The sequence below is a fragment of the Mya arenaria genome, chromosome 4 (genome assembly GCF_026914265.1).
Source record: "Mya arenaria isolate MELC-2E11 chromosome 4, ASM2691426v1".
Classification (NCBI taxonomy): Eukaryota; Metazoa; Mollusca; class Bivalvia; order Myida; family Myidae; genus Mya; species Mya arenaria.
This window is the reverse complement of record NC_069125.1, coordinates 66147008-66161506: the sequence shown is the minus strand read 5'-3', so window position 1 is coordinate 66161506 and position 14499 is coordinate 66147008. Positions and strand designations below refer to the sequence as shown.

Here is a 14499-nt window from a genome sequence, read left to right as displayed (position 1 = left end):
AAAAGTTTCCTTTTGGCATTTCACCCTTGTGGATTTGTACAATTAGTTACACTCACATACTGTGGTTTCACTTTGTCATTATTGCCTGATGTAAAATTTCTAAAAAAAAAAAAAAAAAAAATTAATTCCGGGGGATTTTTATCTCCCGCCGGGAGACCGGGGGATGGATCGAAATTTCGGGGGATTCCCCCCCCCCCCGCCGGGGGATATGGCATGTATGTGGAAGACAAATTTTAAAATGGTGAGTGAAGTGTAATTGGGTTTTTATATATGTATAGAGCAGCACGTATTCTGTCTCACTTTTCAGCTAGCTTTTATATTGATGCCTGCAGATTGAGAGGTCATTGGTTCAACACCACCAGATGCGTCACGATTTGTGAAGTATTGTTATATTGATAAGATAAAAGCAAAGACATACTAGAAATAAACGCCATGCCATGCTTAAATAAAATAGCATGTTGAAAAAAATAATATCAAATTATTTTTGCCTCAGTTTCTCGAAATTAAGTACATTATTTAATTCTGTGTATATTGCCAATGGAAAGGAAACATATTCTGCATCTTTCATATTTTGGTAATGTTCATTGCTTCCTAATATTTTAACCAAATTGTGTGTGTTAACATCCTATAAATATAAGGCCATTGAATTAAAAAAAAAACTTAAGTACACTTTTTCAAATCTTGAACAATCATGTTTGAATTTTTACCAAAAATCTGTATCAATATAATTTTTGATAGTATATAATTCTAACAGAGTTAAGACACCTTTTTTTTTTTTGGAAAGAGCAAACTTTTTTCTAATATTTTGAATCATGCTAGACCTTAAAGACACTGGCAGATACCCCCCTTAAATTGTCTCAGTGTACCATTTATTTAATTATTGGAGAAAAAAGTGATAAAATATGCCCAATATGTACAATTTCGGACTAGAAACTGTAGAAAGTTATTGCATAAGTACCTCCAAAGACCCCTTGCCGACAATTTAATTTTGAGTTCAGTGGGAGGTGACCCGGAGGGGTGCAAGTCAAGTTACGCCCACTTTAACACCAAATCCTGGATCCGCCCAAGGAAGAGGTAAAATGAGTTGAGTAATTACAGAAGTATTTTCGAGAAGCAAAGCCAAAGGCCTGGTGTTCGTATATAACGCAAAATTTCTTTAAAATGTTAACTTGACGTTTGTTGCGGGTTCATGTAAAGGGAAGTTAATGCGTAGGAGTTTTTAAGAGCGATGGGTTTTGAAAACTGTTGTGTGCTACATATAAACAGGAAACACGTGAAATGAGGTAAACAAAGTTATGTCAAACATTATCTGGGCTTTATCCTATTTGACAAGAGGGAAAATATAATACATAGTTTGTATCAAAACACATTCTGTTGATTTGTCCAAAATATTTTACATTTTATATGAAGACTGTGGTAAAACTACATTTGTTTTTGTCAAGCATATCAGTATTTCGGATGGAAAGTTCGGACATTGAGATCATCAGAAGTCGTTTCGGTGTTTAACTTTTACTGTGTCGGACCGAAAACGGGTTGAAGCCATGCTCGATTACTTTGACTATCAACTTCCATTCCATTCGGTTTTCCTGCGCTGACATTTTAGGCACTTACTAAAATGCATGTTGCTTTTTTTTATAAACTTGTAAAGTTTTATGATTTAGTAAACGATTTTCTTTCAACTTTCTATATTCCTTAATGTCAAACCCTTTAAAATGATGTTGATTTTGAGATATTTGCTGAAGCCTACTTAAAAGAAACAAGACACCTGATTAGTCTAAAATTATAGACATGATATACGGGATTCTTCCACTCCCTAAAGTCTAAACGGGTTTGTGCAAAAACCTGGGGTGTTTTGAAAAATATTGAAATTGTATTAAGTGAAGTATTTTATGGTTTAAATTGATCATTAAGGTTTATATTCATATTTGATCATGTAAGTGAAAAGTTATTTTGCACAAAACAAGCATTTAATGTATTAAAACACATTATTTACCTTTCCAACAAAATGAAAGTTGACTGACACAGACAACAATTATGCCAAGTGGAACAACTCGACCCAATGGTAATAACTCGGCCACCTCAGACAAGCTTCGAGATAGACCTCGTAAATACTATCGTAACCACTCGGCCATGGCCAAAATGTTCCAATTGATTAAAAATTGTGTCCTGAAGCCTTGCAGGTGCCCTTCATGTATATATCGCTATGTTTTGACAGCAAGAAATGAAAAAAACACGTCATACTCATAATTATTCGTAGGATATGACATTTTTATGTATCGAACTGATATAAAATAACATAATCTGGTTATATTTCTTGTTTTTATGATATTTTTTAGATGTTAAATGCTTTAACCCTGAATCCCAACGGAATAACTACCCACTTTTGATACTAAACAATTTGTACGTGAAGGATTTGCCATATCAAAAAACGTAAAAAAATTCCGTAAATGTACAATTATTTGGACTAGACACCTGATATGGTCCAAAAATTGGCAAATACAGGGTTCGAATTTAGACTCGCATACTCGCAAAATGCGAGCGACATTTGCAAATTGCGAGTAACTTTTATTCAAGCTTATAAAATTCTGCGAGTTGCCTTTTCTAGACCACAAAATGTTAAAAGGAGGGTGGAATGAACATGAACTTAATTTCTCTACATAGTCTAGTGTAAACAGCCTATTAGTGGCATGTTTACACTACCAGTATAAAGAAGACAGTACGGAGTCAATCTAGTAAGTTTTCAAAAAAAGAACAAATACAGAAAAGGCGGAGATTTATCTCGTATCTTTCCGGGATGCTCCGAGGCGTGCATAATACAAAGTGAATACAAATGACATAATCACCGAGCTCAATCATTGGCTAAATTTAGCGCTTTCTCGCACAATATGAAAACCCCATCAACCTTTGAATATATTTCCGCCCAACTGTCAAAGTGAATAGACTTCGTCGATCGATATATTTCATGGTCCAAAGCATCCACGCTACTTTTACTGTTACTTTTATTTATTTGAAATTTATAATGTTATATTGTTTTTAATACTTGTAGACTGAATTAAATCTGTAGCGTGCTTGTGTAATGGGTATTACCCGATGGCGAGGGTAAATATACAAAGTGAACAATGTCAAATTATTGGACAGCTTTGTTACCAAAAAGCGGCCAGCATCTGATGAGTCTTTCAGTACCCCCCAAAAAGAATTAGCCATCAACAAGTTCTAGTAGCCGAGTTACTCAAGATTGATACTTTTTAATATTCATAATATGTCTTAAGTGTAAATTTCTACTTTAATTAGACAATATTATAAGGGAATAAAGCAAATAATAAAATTGCAAGTTGATTTTTCATTTTGCGAGTGCTCCTCAAAGTTAAATTCGAACCCTGAAATACAGTATTTCCCCGCATCAAGCCTAGTATTGTCAATGCAAGCTAGTATGAGGCTGTTAATACATAATTTTACATAATTGAAACAATAAACGCAACAATCATGCTGCTGTCTCAACTGAGTTTCCCCATTAAGAAAAAGCACATAATGGTTTCCCAGTTTAAAATAGCGCAGAATGTGTTTTAACACCTTGCAAGTCATGTTATCGTTTCAGACACTTTACTGTCAATGAGCGTTTACCAGCTCGATATCATTTTCAGCAGAGTTAACATCTTTCAAAAGTTTTCATCCATCATTTCATCACCAATGTTGATCTGTCAGGCTCTGTGTCTATGTTGTTTCACAGTAGTCTTCCTCTTCATAGCATCTTCAGTTCTTCTGCAAAGCCATGAAGCATGTGAAAGTCACGTGTTGAGTACAGATAAATATACCGACGTTGTTTTTAAACTTACTTGACTTTATGTGGTAAACAATCCTAGCAAATTTAGAATTAGAACAATGCCCAAAAGCTGGGAAAGATACATGTGTAAGTAAGTAAGTAAGATTCAATGCATTGTACACAATGGTATCAATTTTATGAAGGTTTTGGACAATTTTCTTTGTATTCTTGCAATTTTGACATGTGGTGTCTAGTCCTTTTAAGGGGTTTTATTACACGTGGTATTAGATTTACCAAGAAAATACATGAATGACAGTTACAGAAAAAGCAGAGCATCAACACTGACGATTTTAAACATGATGCTGACAATATATAACTTATGTTCATAGTTAAAGCAGCACTTAAATTGTGGAAATAAACAGAGTGCATGTCTATATAAGAACATTCAAACTTGATGTTTAATGAAGTGTTCTTAAAATGGTTACACATATATAAACTGCAAATGCCAAAGAATCTTGTCCAGGCAAAGTTTCTCTACAAAAGTACAGATGCTCAATAAAAGGTAACTGTTTCTCACTGTCTGTTTACATAGAGATCAATGACAAACATGGCATCAACATGTACATAAGTGGTCATTTGGAGTTTATTTTCATGTATTGCATTATGACTAGGATGAAATTCTATTGGACACCATTCTTTGGTAAGTGCTTTTAAGATATGTATAACCAATTTTAAAAATAATGACACAGATTATGAGTTTGAATGTGTCTTGGGAAAAAGGCAGTTTTTCTGGTAATGAAATGGACATTTTTTGGAACATCCTATTTTTCAGTAAAACATTTTGCCAATTAAACTTATTATAAAAAAGAATGTTGTCCTAATTAGTGCAACCATACTGTATAGTAAGTTATTTGACTTATATGTAAAACAACACAACATTGATAACCCGAAGTGGACATTTAGGGTTTCCATACATTCTATATTTGAAAAAAGCGCACAGGGATTTTCATATCCTATCACATAATTGAAAATCAATACAACTCCTAAAGAATAGTGTATAGCATATGGTCATGGAAGATAGTTAACTTTCCTAGGGTTTAACCAGTACTAGAACTCCAAATTTCCCAGTAATGCCCTTAATGCCTATCACTATGTAAGGGAGAACCAATTTTTAACGTCTTTGGTATGACACGCCTACTTCCTGCTTTGAAGCAAACGCTCTACCACTAGGCTTTCTTGGCATGCATGCATGTTATCAATTCTGAAAAGAAGAGTTTCTTAAAACCATTTTATGAAATCACTTGAATTCTTTAACCCAACATATAGTTTATTAACAATAACTGCTCATTTCTGAAATTATATTTTGATAGAGGAGTCTAAGATATGGAACACTTGCTAAACAGAAAATGAAGTTGTTCATGACATACACATCATTTAAATAGTTACCACATATTGAAGAAGTAAGGAAATGACAATCACAATAATTTTCAAATTAAATAAAAAAATAAATATTTATGTCGTTTCCATTTGTTTTAGTTCACAAGGGGATGAAGACAAGGACCAGACTGGTCGCAGACTATTAGCGCAGTTTAAGAGTGAAAATGGTGAAGTGACAGGCAGTGCATTCGATCTGCCAGTGGACATCACAGTTGACAAATTACAGCTCATCTGCAATGCCCTCCTGCAAAAGGTACTTCTAGTATTCTGTGATTGCCCTCATATCCCCCAAAAAGAAGGAAAAAACTTGTCTTTGTTGATGCATTAATATATACAATTTGCTTTTACAAAATTAATGTCACATATATTTTAGAGCGATACTAATATTTGTTCTTTTAAGGTTATTTTCTGAAACTGTTCATGTATATTATTATATATAAGATGGCAAATATTATTGTATGGCAGGAAGAAAAGGTTCCATATTCCTTCTTTGTGGAAGACAAGGAAATAACCGAAAGCCTTGAGAAGACATTGGACGAGAAGAGACTTGAGAGTTCAGAGGATGTGTTGGACATCGTCTACCAACCACAGGCTGTGTTCCGGGTGAGGGCAGTGACCAGATGTACTAGTTCCATACCAGGCCACGCTGAGGCTGTCATCGCTGCACAGTTTAGTCCTGATGGCAGGTTAGTGAATTTTTGAGTGAGCTGATATTCTGATGCATTGTAACAAACATAATATGCTACATCATTTCATTATTTAGGTGTGGATATATAGAATAGACACAAAAAATACAAGGCTGAATCTCTGGACCATATATTTTGACCTTGACCTTAAGTTGGTGTGATACAAACATTGGGACGAGTGTCCTGGAGAAATAAATGTATAAATACACTATCTTACAAAAATTAGAACAATGAATGTTTTCAATGAAAAACTGACATGAACCAATGTTTTATTTCAGGTATTTAGCAAGTGGTTCAGGTGATACAACAGTTCGGTTCTGGGATGTGAACACAGAGACCCCTCAGTACACATGTACCACACATAAACACTGGGTGCTGGCTATTGCATGGTCACCAGATGGGAAAAAATTGGCGTCAGGATGTAAAAATAGCCAGGTAATTTGTTGAACCTTGATAAAAAACCCACATGATATCGACATCAAAGATTTGTTCATATCATTTATTAGCTTCTTTACAGCATTTTAAAACATTTAAAATTTATTATTGCATTAGACTATATTAAGGATGTATACACATACAGTCAAAATCAATTATACATTTATTAAGAGTACACTAAATGGACAATAATAAAGCATGGTAATTTGGCATTTATTGTCTGATATACAGAGGATTATGTTTCATTAGTATATAAGCTTCCAATAATGGTTCTTTAATTACCGGTAGTGTCATTGATATCTCTGATACACTACAATTTTGAAAACAATTATCATTCACATTTTTTCTATGATAAAAAGTTCTTTTCAACATGTAGGTATGTGTGTGGGAGCCGTCCACAGGGAAACAGATAGGGAAGACCATGGTACAACACAAACAGTGGATCACCTGGTTGGCATGGAAACCACTGCATCTGTGAGATTCATATTCAGCACTAAATCCTTGCAATCCTTTGCTTATTTGTTCCATTGCTATTTAGAGAAATTGTTCAGGTAATTTATAAAGCTTGTGAAATGCATAATTATGATGACCATTATCAGTGTGTAATGGAACTCTTAAAAATAATGGCACATATCAAGCTAAGTTTATTTGTTGAGTTGATTGTTAAGTATATTCCCGAGTATTTGGAACCCTGATCATGTCACGCTCAGATTATTCATGCCTTGTGTTTATTTTCAGAGATCCAGAGTGTAGATATTTAGCCAGTTCATCAAAAGTAAGTGCTTCACACTGATGATTATATTGCATATGATTGTTTGCCTTTATAAAATAGGTTACAGATTTTTAGCTCAAAGAATAAGGAGAGCTCTACTTCTCACCCTAGTGTCGACGTCTAACCTTGGTTAACATTTTGCATGTAAGCACGTTCAAGTCATTATCTTAGCAAATAAATAATGCAGTGCATTAAAACTTTAGATATGTGTTCTTAACTATTCAACCCACTCATTTAATAAAGTTAGATAACACTAATTTGAAAATAATGCCTTCATTATTTAACTTTGCTGGTTAAGGTTTCGCATGTAAGCACACATAGGTTAATATCTCAGTAACTACTGGATGTATTGCAATGATACTTAATAGAATGGTAATCAACAGTCCAACCTACTTGAATAACCAAGTAAGATAGCTCAATTGTGCATTAAATGCAAATTATGGCCCTTTATTATTCGACTCAGAAATTCTGGTTAAGGTTTTGCATTTAACCACATGTAAGTCAATATCTCTGCAAATACATCATGTATTGCATTGAAACTTTCTACAAGGGCTCCTAACTATCCAACCTTCTTAATTGATAAAGTAAGATAGCTCTATATTGCATATAATTTAATTTTGCCTCTATCTTATTTGACTTAGAAATTCTGGTAAAGGTTTTGTACGTAAACACATATAAGTCAATAACTCATGTATTGCATTGAAACTTTATACAATCATGTATGATAACTCTATCTTGCATATAATGCAAATTTTGCACCTTAATTTTTAACTGGTTATGGTTTTGCATGTAATCTAATTTTATAGTGATCCATGTGCATGTTTCACCAAAACTTTGCAATCCTTAAATTTAAAGCGGAGGAAAAGTTGAGCACACGTGACAGCTCTTGTTTATAGATGTTTTTTGTGATATTTTTTTCATTAATATTCTATAAATTATATGATTGAATAATTATGAAAATAAAATGGATTAAAAATATGAAATAACTTTTCCCAGGATGCTACAGTGCGTATATGGGATACGACATTATCGCAGTGTATGGTGTGTATATCGGGACACCTACAGAGTGTGACATGCGTGAAATGGGGAGGTACAGACCTGATCTACACCGCATCACAGGACAGAACCGTCAAAGTCTGGAAGGGAGACAATGTGAGTGCATCTGGTGAAACATTCCAGAAACTTGTCTGGTATAGGTGTCAACCTCTCAACCAAGAGGTTCTGGGTTAAAGCCCAACCAGGGTTTGAGTGGTCTAGTGATATAGGTGACTGCCTCTCAACCAAGAGGTTGTGAGTTCAATCCCCACCTGGGTGGGAGTTGGTTTTAGTGGTATAGGTGCCCCACAATTCACCCAAGAGCTTGTGGGTTCTAGCCCCACAAGGGTGAGAGTGGTCTTGTGGTATTAGTACTGCAATATGGTGAAAAATTGTGCAAATCATGGGAAAAGCATGAAACTTTGCAGATAGGTTCTATTTACCATACAGAATTCAAAATGTATGAGACCCCGGAAGTATCGGACAATATGGCCGCCAAAATGCGATAAAGTCGTACGAAGTCTTTGATTTATTTGGTCTGTATAGTATTTTATTTCTTTTTCCCATTTTTTGCACAATTTTAGCTATATTTGCACCAAAGTGCAGGACTATGTAGGTGTCTGCCTCGAGAGGTTATGGGTTTCCGCCACCAGCAAGGTGAGAGTGATCTGGTTGTATATGTATCCACACCTCACCTACGAGATTGTGGTTGAAGCCTCATCCGGATGTAAGTGGTCTTGTGATATAGATGTCTACCTCTCACCCAAGAGGTTGTGGGTTCAAAGCCCACCTGGTTGAGAGTGGTATAGATTTCCACCTTTCAGGTAAGATGTTGTGGGTTTACACCAAACAAGGATGAGAGTGATTTAGTGGCATAGGTGTCCACACCTCATCTTAGAGGTTGTGGGATCAAGCCCCACCAGGTTGAGAGTGGTCTTGTGATATAGGGTTACAAGTAGAATTTTAATATGCTTTCTCTTATGACTTTAGAAATATTGCCAACGTGTTACAGGGCATGTTGTGTAGAACACTGCAGGGCCATGGACACTGGGTGAACATTCTGGCCTTGAGCACAGACTACGTGATGAGAACAGGAGCCTTCGATCCTCGCAAGGCAGAGATTGTGTACAGAGAACAAACACTCTCAGGTAATAACAGGTTTTATTTACACAGTAAAGGGTGATGGTGATTTCTGAAATTGAAGTCTGTGTTGAAGGTGTCACTGCAGTAAAACATTTAGCTGTACTTTCATGTTGCAATTTCATGTACTGGTATTCTGTACCAGTTGGGGTTCAAGATTGTTGTTGTTGTTGTCTGAATGATAATATTATATTTTTTTCTTTAGGACCTGAACTACAACAAAAAGCAAAAGAGAGATATGATGAAGCAGTTGTAAGTAAAATGGTTCAAAGCATTTAAGATTTGCACATGTTGCCATGGTACATGTGAATGAGCTGTAGTCAGTGAAGTGGAATGTAGCCTATGCTGTCATGGTATATGCGTATGTACTGTAGTCAGTGAAGTGGAATGTAGCCTATGCTGTCATGGTACATGCGTATGTACTGTAGTCAGTGAAGTGGAATGTAGCCTATGCTGTCATGGTATATGCGTATGTACTGTAGTCAGTGAAGTGGAATGTAGCCTATGCTGTCATGGTACATGCGTATGTACTGTAGTCAGTGAAGTGGAATGTAGCCTATGCTGTCATGGTACATGCGTATGCACTGTAGTCAGTGAAGTGGAATGTAGCCTATGCTCTCATGTTACATGCCTATGTACTGTAGTCAGTGAAGTGTTATGTAGCCTATGCTGTCATGGTACATGCGTATGTACTGTAGTCAGTGAAGTGGAATGTAGCCTATGCTGTCATGGTACATGCGTATGTACTGTAGTCAGTGAAGTGGAATGTAGCCTATGCTGTCATGGTACATGCCTATGTACTGTAGTCAGTGAAGTGTTATGTAGCCTATGCTGTCATGGTACATGCGTATGTACTGTAGTCAATGAAGTGGAATGTAGCCCATGTTGTCATGGTACATGCGTATGTACTGAAGTCAGTGAAGTGTTATGTAGCCTATGCTGTCATGGTACATGCATATGTACTGTAGTCAGTGAAGTGTTATGTAGCCCATGTAGTCATATGTACTGTAGTCAGTGAAGTGGTATGTAGCCCATCTAGTCATATGTACTGTAGTCAGTGAAGTGGTATGTAGCCCATCTAGTCATATGTACTGTAGTCAGTGAAGTGGTATGTAGCCCATGTAGTCATATGTACTGTAGTCAGTGAAGTGGTATGTAGCCCATCTAGTCATATGTACTGTAGTCAGTGAAGTGGTATGTAGCCCATGTAGTCATATGTACTGTAGTCAGTGAAGTGGTATGTAGCCCATTTAGTCATATGTACTGTAGTCAGTGAAGTGGTATGTAGCCCATGTAGTCATATGTACTGTAGTCAGTGAAGTGGTATGTAGCCCATCTAGTCATATGTACTGTAGTCAGTGAAGTGGTATGTAGCCCATCTAGTCATATGTACTGTAGTCAGTGAAGTGGTATGTAGCCCATCTAGTCATATGTACTGTAGTCAGTGAAGTGGTATGTAGCCCATGTAGTCATATGTACTGTAGTCAGTGAAGTGGTATGTAGCCCATCTAGTCATATGTACTGTAGTCAGTGAAGTGGAATGAAGCCCATGTTGTCATATGTACTGTAGTCATATGTACTGTAGTCAGTGAAGTGGTATGTAGCCCATGTTGTCATGTTACATGTATAATTTATGTACTGTGTAGTGGAATGCAGCCCATGTTGTCATGTAACTTGTATATGTACTGTAATCTGTATAGTGGTATATAGCTCATGCTGAGGTCTAGTTTTATCTTTGGTGTTGTCACCTTTATTTTGATTGCATTAACAATTCTGAGATGATTAAAAACTATAAAAATGGAATACATTCCATGCAACTTTAAGTCTGATGAACATAGTGCATTGTTATACCTTTGACTTAGTCAATAATTGTATTATTCCTTATCACTTTCTTACTCAGAGTATAGGTGGTGAGAAGCTGGTTTCTGGCTCGGATGACTTCACTCTGTACATGTGGACTCCAGAGACAGAGACGAAGCCGTTGGCCCGCCTTACAGGGCACATGCAACTCATCAATGATGTCCGCTTCTCTCCAGACACAAGACTTCTTGCTAGCGCATCATTTGACAAGTCTGTGAAGCTCTGGGATGGTAAAACTGGCAAGTAAGAGAGATTTAGCTTTATCAGAAATCTTGCATTATTTAGGGTAAAAAAAATATAGATTCTGAAATACCATGATATGTATCTTTATCAGCAAACATAACCTCTTCAGGACTTCTAAATGGTTATAGTATGTTAATGTCTATATTATAGCATCCATTAATCTATATGTACAAACACTATGGCATGCTAATGCCTGCACATCCAAACCCTAATCTGCATATAAGGCTAACCTTCATTTCTTCTTGATCAATGTAGTTGGAATGATAATAAACAAACTTGTAATATAACGTTTATTTAGCGCGAAAGGTAATCAATGTTTCTCACTACATCATTCACATTTCTGCCAGATTCATCACCACCCTACGAGGCCATGTGAGTCGTGTGTACCAGGTTTCCTGGTCTGCAGACAGTCGCCTGCTTTGTAGCGGGAGTTCTGACTCCACACTCAAGGTCTGGGACTTGAAGACAAAAAAACTCCTGCACGACCTCCCAGGGCACGCAGATGAGGTGGGTTTTTAAGTTTGTATTCCTTAATGCAATTATCGTGGAATACACAATTAACATGATGTGTGTTCACTAAGTGGTCAACATATGAACAGTAGGTGGTCAATAAATTTCCTAATTTATAGAAAATAAATTCCTCACACGTGAGTGAAATATTTAAAAAATGACATACACTTATTATTTAAAGGGAAATCACTTTAACTCTTATTTCATGAGTTTTAAATCTGTAAGAATATTTTTTTCTCTGAAAATTATAATATATTTGGGATCTCTGAAAATGATTAATGTGAAGGTTGACTCATGGTTTTTAAACCGTTGAAATTGTAGGTGTACACGGTTGATTGGAGTCCAGATGGTCAGCGAGTGGTCAGCGGGGGCAAGGACAAGGTCCTCAAAATGTGAGTACAGTGTCCTCGACTCACCTGCTGGGGTGTTGTCTATCATATGAGTATTCTGGTGAAATATGTTCGACTTCGGTGATGGAGATACCATAATGATACATTCGTTTTGCTAATGCCCAAGTTGAAATCACTACAATACTTAATATTTACTGCACTTAATTTGATAAAAGCCCTCTTTTCTAAGTTCTTTCTAAGATTTAGTTTAATTTACTATTAAAGAAAATGCCAATACGTTTTAATATATTTTTTTGCTTTTTTCTATTTTCAGTTGGAGAAAATAAGAGTAGCTTGCAGCTTGACTTGTTGAAGATTGTTGTGTATTATTTTGAATAAAACAATCAATGCAATGCTCTTATGTCCGTACTGTATGTGAAATAAATGTGTTAAACATGAACCTTCTGTACATAATACATGGCGAGATATGTAGTTCTATTACTACTAAATACAACATTTTTGTATGTGTTTAAGCTGTGATTTGAAATATGACAGGTAATGTGTTATTCTGTGGCAAAGTTTTGCAAATGATGGAAGTTATAGATTGTTTGGTGTATTCGTTGAATTTTACAAATCTTTGCGTCATCTGCATGTCTTTATAATGTGTTAGTTGCGTTCGTGTTGTCGCCATAGCTGTCGTCTGCCCAAACTGGAGCCCGTTAAATACAATAGTCAGTAGCTCGCCGTAAACTTAGTCGTTAAATCATTTTTTTTAAATTGCCAATGCAATCATGTAGTTTTCCGTCTTTTCTTAGATTTTACCATTGTAATACGTCAAGTTCCGGTACCATGCATGACTGGTTTGAAGTTGTATTTACTGGTTTGTTGTATGAGTAAATCAATTCCTTGTCGTCATATTATACAACAACCATCTTTTTGCCTGTCAAAATCGCTGAGTAAGCTAGTCATGGTCGGTGGAAACTTCATTACGGGTGAAATGACATCTACTCACTGTCCACTGCCCCGGGGCTACATTCGGTCAGCTCTGATTGGTGAACGTATTTCTTGACGTATTTTACAATTTTTTATCATGACAATTCAATATATATACCACAACCAGCCCCCTTACCCACCATTTAAGAGGGATAACTACACTTTAATAGGTATGTTTTGTTATAATTTTCTATTTTGCTAATTGCTTTTATAAGAATTTCATATGGAACGTGATTTTTGCTCCAAGGTTTATTGGCGTATGTTGCTTTCTAAGATTGTTTCAGTAAAATTAATTTCCAAACATCAGATTTTACAAGGTACTTCTGTTTTAGACGATGCGTAGCGCCAAACAGGTTCTGCTGCACGTGTCGCTGTTGATTGGCAGCCTCCTACCCTCAATCCACTGTCAGGTGCCTGCTACCGGTAAGGCTGATTTCTTACGGTCACACTGATTTCTTGGATTAATGTCTGTGTATTTTTTTCGAATTTGGATTGACTCCGCACAGTATTGTAACAGTCCAAGGCGCTCATGAAATTATCTCATTCTTAGCAGCTATGCAATTGCGTTAAACGTTTTAAATATTAGTGATTACTGGTGGGAGTGCAGAAGATTTGACGAGTGTCGTGTTTGTTAATTCATCAATTCATTGTGATATTTCATTACTTGCTTTATTTTAAGCCGAAAAAAATGAACAAAATGGTTTCAATTAATATGTAAACAGCATTAGAAACGTGACTTGCGAACCTTATTGTTGAACATGTCTAGTTCATTACGAACCACGAAGTTCTCCATCATTTCGATTAAATATCTAGTATTTGACATAAAGTGCATAAAACGCTATTGAAATTTTACATACATTCGCTAGGACTTAACCCGTTCAGACCATTGTCACTCACCAGAGGTTTGATAATGGTAAATCTACGCATAACATCATCGCTCTTGATGTACGAGAAAGATTTAGACAATCATATCGGCGGTGATAATAACTAGTTGCACTGTCATATTCTGTTGTCAATGCCTCACTACACTTAAGGCTACCACTTTTATTTCATTTTAATCCGGAAAATACTGCAATTATTATTCGTTAAAGAAATACATCATAATTCATGCACTTTACGAGGATCTGATACTAGGTAAAACTGGTCACACAATACAAATGATAGCATCTTGTTTTATTGTATTACACAGGCGGCGGATATTACCCAGTTAACGCGTACGCGCCTGTAGGGACAGGTGTGCGGGGCTACGCGAGCGGTGCCGTCTACCAACCGGCCGTTCAGCCCCTGCAGTCCCAGTAC

At 36.2% G+C, this 14499-nt stretch overlaps 1 protein-coding gene across 1 annotated transcript; it reads left to right on the top strand.

Moving 5' to 3' along the window:
- The first annotated feature begins 1257 nt into the window (after positions 1-1257).
- On the top strand, positions 1258-12622 carry LOC128232142 (notchless protein homolog 1-like). Its single transcript, XM_052945529.1, has 13 exons — positions 1258-1283; positions 5297-5450; positions 5663-5883; positions 6162-6318; positions 6695-6792; positions 7057-7093; positions 8087-8242; positions 9138-9273; positions 9471-9517; positions 11166-11368; positions 11716-11875; positions 12200-12270; positions 12542-12622. The coding sequence occupies exons 1-13, from the start codon at positions 1279-1281 to the stop codon at positions 12552-12554; spliced, it is 1458 nt and encodes a 485-aa protein (XP_052801489.1). The 5' UTR covers positions 1258-1278; the 3' UTR covers positions 12555-12622.
- Positions 12623-14499: the final 1877 nt, after the last annotated feature.

Coding starts and splice junctions, on each gene's coding strand:
- LOC128232142 (XM_052945529.1), top strand. Junction 8,243..9,137: donor AAGTCTGGAAGGGAGACAAT/GTGAGTGCATCT, acceptor AACGTGTTACAG/GGCATGTTGTGTAGAACACT. Junction 11,369..11,715: donor TGGGATGGTAAAACTGGCAA/GTAAGAGAGATT, acceptor CATTTCTGCCAG/ATTCATCACCACCCTACGAG.